The sequence below is a fragment of the Mercenaria mercenaria genome, chromosome 2 (genome assembly GCF_021730395.1).
Source record: "Mercenaria mercenaria strain notata chromosome 2, MADL_Memer_1, whole genome shotgun sequence".
NCBI lineage: Eukaryota > Metazoa > Mollusca > Bivalvia > Venerida > Veneridae > Mercenaria > Mercenaria mercenaria.
In genome coordinates, this window is record NC_069362.1 from 27,514,418 (window position 1) to 27,520,478 (window position 6,061).

Sequence of the window (6,061 nt, forward strand, 5' to 3'; positions counted from 1 at the left end):
TTTGTGGTAAGTAGATGGACAATATTCTTATTAACAGTTTTAAGCTTCATTATCCAAAAATTCAACGCAAAAAGTGCAACCAAGATCAGTAGGCCCAAGGTCAAGATCAAAGTTGACGGCCAAATGTCTTAATCACAATATTTTACTTCCCTGACTGGGGTTATCACTCGCCAGTAATACCTATAAAGTATGGTAGCTCTACCTTCTGTCTTTTTGTCACATTGCGCCGTCGATTCAGACTTGATTTTATGCCTCTTCTATGGGGTTTGCAACCTCCTCTGTGAATAGCAAAATTTTCGGAATACATTCTTGACATGTTCAATTTCATATATATATTTTTTAAACTCTACCTCTTCCGTCACAATTGATTCAGTTCGATGAAAATATATATAAGTACTGCTTGCTAGTAGTTAAATTGATGATCTGAGTTAAAAGTTCAGATATTGATCTGTTTAAGTGGACTTTCTGTAGACCGTCACTTTGATACTTCGAGCCATTATCTTAAACATTGATAGAACATTTATTCGTGACTTCGACAATATCACCATTATTATCTTAGCTACGAATCAACATATTATGACTTAACTTTTCGTTTAAAAATAATGTATTTAAAACATTTTCTTACCTAAAATATTAAACTGTCCGAAATATATACTGACAAATCTTGCCAAGCGTGTATTATTCGTTTCCGTGTAAAAATAAACCAGAAAGAATCAAAATATCTATAAAACAAGTATGACAAAGATGGACATGTGTTCTATATTTGCAAAGGATCTGCCTATATATTTTATTTAACAATTACAATAGCAGTCTGTGGCGGTCTAAAAAAGTCTCTCTTTACTTCGACTCAGTGGAGAAAAATCAGTGCAATGATATGATAATGCAATATACTTTGTCATAAATAATTTCCCAACCAACTCACTTTACAGAATCCTCAAGTTCACTTATAGATCTCTTTCTTCTTTCGTCAACATGTAAATTAACTCTATTTGTGGAGTTGGGGAACCTTTCCTCGATTAAAATATTCGTTACCACTGTCCTATCTTTTGCTGTCAAACCAAAGACTTCGTGCTTCAAGGGAAATTTATGGAAGTTTGATAATGCTGATTATGACGATTTGATTGCGACGGGAAGCATCTCTTGTAGACTGGGATTCACTTTTTCACAACTACATTGATGCACTCACTAAGACATAACTGAGAACATTAGACATATATCAGAACAGTTTATACCACATAAACAAATAACACTTCGCCAGAAAGACCCACTATGGATGCATTACGAAATTCGAAAACACATTAGGAAAAGAAAACGATAAAAGTACACAGAATCAAGAACACTGAAAACAGTACAAACAGATATAAAACAAAGCTGTCGATCTGATTAGAAATGCCAGTAAAACATGTCTATTAGACTTTCTGACAAATTGAAATCCAACCCAACGATAACTGAAAAACACAATTTATTAAATCAAGCTCAGACAACAGTTAGTCTCAAATACCAGTACTTAGTTTATACATATGAATCAAACTGCGCCACGCCTAGATTGTATTTCAATCACCCGAGGGGAAGTTGCAATGACACTACAGTCAGTTACATTAGGAAAAGCTTCTGGTCTGGATAATATTAACAACAGGATTCTTAAAGAATTATCTGGAGAATTAGCTAAGTCCCCCTCCCCCCACTGTGACTTATTTAACTACTCCTTCAAAGTATCGTCAGAGTGGAAGTTATCACATGTGTGCTATTTTTTTTAAAAAAAAGAACGGCCATCTAGAAGTCTTAAATTACAGATTAATATCATTGCTTAGTACAATTAGCAAAGTGACATAGAAAATTATCCATAAGCATATATTCAACTCTTGTTATAATGTCTTTGCAATCTTGTTCTATTTCTCGTGACTCAACTGTACATCAACCAGTTATTATATAATTATAATAACTAACTAAACTTCTGCAAAGCTCTTGTCGAAGAAAAACAGGTCCGTACATTGTTTTGGCGATAACAACGTAGGACCTGGCATAAACAATGTTATCTTCAAGTATGTCCAAGAATACATCAAGGTAACAAAACGTTTCACTGAGAAGTTAGATTATGCCGTTCTGTCCGTTCTGTTCATTCAATTTTTCTACACACATTTCATTAACCATTAACAACTGTCATTTTAAAATGAGCCTATTTTCTAATAGATATCTTAATCTATAATCTAGATCTACTAGTTATTAGAAGAGATCAGTAGCTACAACACTTGGATTATTTCTAGTACAACAATTAGTATCGTTCTCTTCTTTCTTAACCGTATATATATACCGATGTATATAATTATAATAATATATATTTATGTTTGATTTTCTACATTTTTGTAACTGTACAAATAACACCTGATTAGAGCTACTGCTTACAACTTCATAATTATGTGTACTATTTTGCAATTAATTTCAAAATTTTGTTGTTAAATTAAATACATGTATGTATTATTTTCTAACTATAGGAAAGAGGTTTTAATACAAGCGTATAGCTTAAACATCTTAATCCTATCACATTAAAAAGATTAATATGTTTGTATGAACTGCATATTTGGAAAAGAATATTGTTTAAACCAATAAAAGTCGTTGCAACGATTTGAGATTTCGTCATAACAACATAAGATATGTATTAAGGTATCAATATAACAAATCAATATTTCGCTATTTGTGATCTAAGATTTCAACAGATCGAATCAGAATTTCGTAATTACCAATTAAAATTTTGTTTTAGCAGATTGAGTTTTTTGTCAAGTTTAAAATTATGAAAAGGGGCTCTGTGTTAACGAGTTAAATTTTATTCGTTATAACGAAAGGCTGATTCATTACATTGAAATCGTCATTTCGGTAAATGTCTTCAGTATGTCTATGTCGCTTAAAAAGCTCTGTAAAATCTGTCGAGTGGTTTATTTGTATTTGAGCCGCACCATGAGAAAACCAACATAGTGCATTTGCGACTAGTATGGATCCAGACCAGCATGCGCATTCGCGCAGACTGGTCAGGATCCATGCTGTTTGCTTTCAAAGCCTATTGGAATTACAGAAACCTTAAGCGAACAGCATGGATCCTCGCCAGACTGCGCGGATGCGCAGGCTGGTCTGGATCCATGCCGGTCGCAAATGCACTATGTTGGTTTTCTCATGTTGCGGCTCATATCTATTTCACTTTTTTAAAACAACATTTCCTTTATGCAGAATAATTAAATCAAAAAGGATTTTAAAATGTCAAAAGACGTACAAGGGTTTTTATCTATATAATAGCTTTGTATATATTTTTTCAAAGACTTCCGTATAGTATGTAAATAATTATAAATCTTTGGCAAACATTGCACAGATAAACTCTGGGCAGGTTGTCTATCAAATCAGGAAGTTTAAATCCTAATATCGATTTGTAATCAATAAAACAGGTAATTATATACAAACCCATTTTTGAAAACATTCCAAAACTTTTAAACGATAGGAAACATGGATTTATAAACAAATGATATTTGCAAAAATGGATTTTCAGTTAATATTTTTCGTATTCTACGGAATTTTGTCAACTGCTACGTCCGAAAGTAAGTTTATTTTCTACTTTTACAGTACTTGATGACAGTGACTTTTCAATTTAATCAGTCGATGTGTTCAATGGTGCCTATTGATGCTTGTAACCATTGAAACCGACATGTATATTATATCAAAACTTCGTGTGTATTATGAGAATTTACGATTCACCTAAACAACTTGAAAATACTGACGAACATTTTCTTACGTTATTCCATTTCTGAACATTACAATCAAACCTTTGCAAAAAAAAGAGCACCTTGCTGTAAAAATCATTAGTTTTCATTCCGATCTAAACAAAAGCAGTGTTTATTCAGCCTTTGAAGAAAGAACGCCAAGATGTCAGCTGTTTTAAATAATTAAATTTTACATGCATGCCTCTTATGACCGTTCAGTGATTGGAAGTGTGTGACTGGGGAGTAGGGAAGGGGCACCAGTGTCATATGTACACAGATCAAGATTTTCATCTTGACCCATTTAAATATCAATTGATTTACCATTTACTAATTAAAGTAGTGCTCTACAAAGCAAGTTCATTTTGAAGACGTTTCTGGCCGCCAGACAGCCCACGCCAAACATGAAACACAAACGTGAATAGATGTTATCAACAGAGGTCATATTTTAAGAACTCGTAAAAAGCAACATGGATATTAATTGATATTCGAAACTTTGATTTCTGTTATTTTCTTCAGAGTATGTGTTTCCGTCAGGGGACGAGTTTACCCTAGTGGACGAGAGCACTCTGCCTGACCCCAGCCTGTATGCTGATGTGCAAAATACTGGTAAGCTTTTACTCTTTTTATTCCTTGGGCATGTCAGATTGTTGTCAGTATATAAGTGGTCGGAGAAGGACCGACAGAAGCCAGATGTATGTTCGATATAAAATAATGAACCACATCAATTTTTTTGTGTGATATTGTTGTTATGTTGGATCAATATTAATGTTTGCCTTCTATTTCTTCCTTACATTAACCTTTATAAAGCAACAGTATGATTCAGTACCAACTAGACGTCTGTTCTTGGAACTAACTGGCAAAACGTATAAATTCTATCGATTCAATAATGGCCTTAGTACTCTTCAGCTTCGTTATGCAAGGTCCAGTTATACTTCATTTTTTAAGATTTCCGCTTGAGATTTTCTTTAAAACTTTATTTTTCCGTGTAAAAAATCAAGTACATTGTATATCTAACGAGATATTGAAAAAAAAAAAAACATTGCTACGGAAAAGGCGCACCAGTAGATACGCAATGGGCTTTGCGGGCATGCTTTTTTCGTGGAGTTATACCACTATTGCGTGCATAATTATTTGCCGGGGGAAGTGTGACTGTATGTATGTGTGCGGGATGGGGGAGGGGAGTTGGGGAGGGAGGGGCTACATTTTCTATACACCTATTTCATATATCACGAGTTTCAGCATTTTTGCTTTTCAGAGATTTTAGCAGTAATAAATGCATAACATCCTTTCCATACTAACTCATATAATGAAAGTATAAAGACATAGATCTACTAACTTTTTCTTTAATCATAGTTTTCATTTACATTTGTATAACACGTTTAAAATCTAAATGAACACCAAATAACAAACATGTTGCTAAATAGAAAATATAGCAAGACTAGCAAATATAGTTGCTGAGATTGTCCCCTTTTACAAGTAATAAAAAATAAAATTAAAATTATATATATCATAAATAATCTATGTATTACAATTCAGTCGGAATGGCCGACGTTTACACACTATAGAAATAGGTTGTGTTCATTCACATCACATTTATGAAAAAAATCAAGAGCACAAGGCACAATGGCGATACTGCACTGCACTTCCTTGATGTTAACAACAAAATTGAAAAACATAAAGAAATAATGAGCTTCCTTTTTAATAACAAATACTGTACGTAGATATTTTTGTTTGACCGTCTTAATTTAAACGTCAGGGATCCCCGCTGGGCGTGACTTTCGAAATAAAAGGACGCGAAGCCTTTGAGTCGGACTTTGGGTAAATTAGATGTTATCTGCATAGTAACATAAAGTAACATTTATCATATCTCCAAGCAGCGTCATTTGACTTGGTCGTACTAGCTCCCGTGGGTGTCGCAGTTTCGCATATGTCATGCAGCACTATTGTATTGCGGTTTTACTGACTGTTTGTCCTTTCGAAGTAATCCTCATATGATGCGTGATGAGATATATTAATTAAAAGACTTGTGTTGGCGGCTAGTTTGAACGTGGCGACTCGCATCTTCTTCACATGACTGGAACACATTTTGTGTATATATGAATATAACAGTTTGGTCGCGTGGCCATTGCAATTTGGTAAAAAAAAACCATAACAAAATTATTTAAAGTGGTTGATATTGAGATAAAACAGACAGCGATGTGTATAAACTATCAAAAACGTCAGCACTATTTAAGGTGATATTTTATGGATATGATATTAAATATACTGCATGATGAACGTAAAACATATGAGCCGCACCATTAGAAAACCAACACAGT

General features: G+C 33.7%; 1 protein-coding gene across 1 annotated transcript in view; it reads left to right on the forward strand.

Annotated features, from left to right (window-relative positions):
• The first annotated feature begins 3,421 nt into the window (after nt 1-3,421).
• Nucleotides 3,422-6,061, forward strand: part of LOC123562054 (uncharacterized) — a 43,295-nt gene continuing 40,655 nt past the window's right edge. Inside the window, exons 1-2 of the mRNA XM_053533241.1 lie at nt 3,422-3,581; nt 4,260-4,349. Coding sequence (XP_053389216.1) covers nt 3,506-3,581; nt 4,260-4,349 — 166 coding nt within the window. The 5' untranslated portion in view covers nt 3,422-3,505. The remainder of the gene's footprint in view (nt 3,582-4,259; nt 4,350-6,061) is intronic.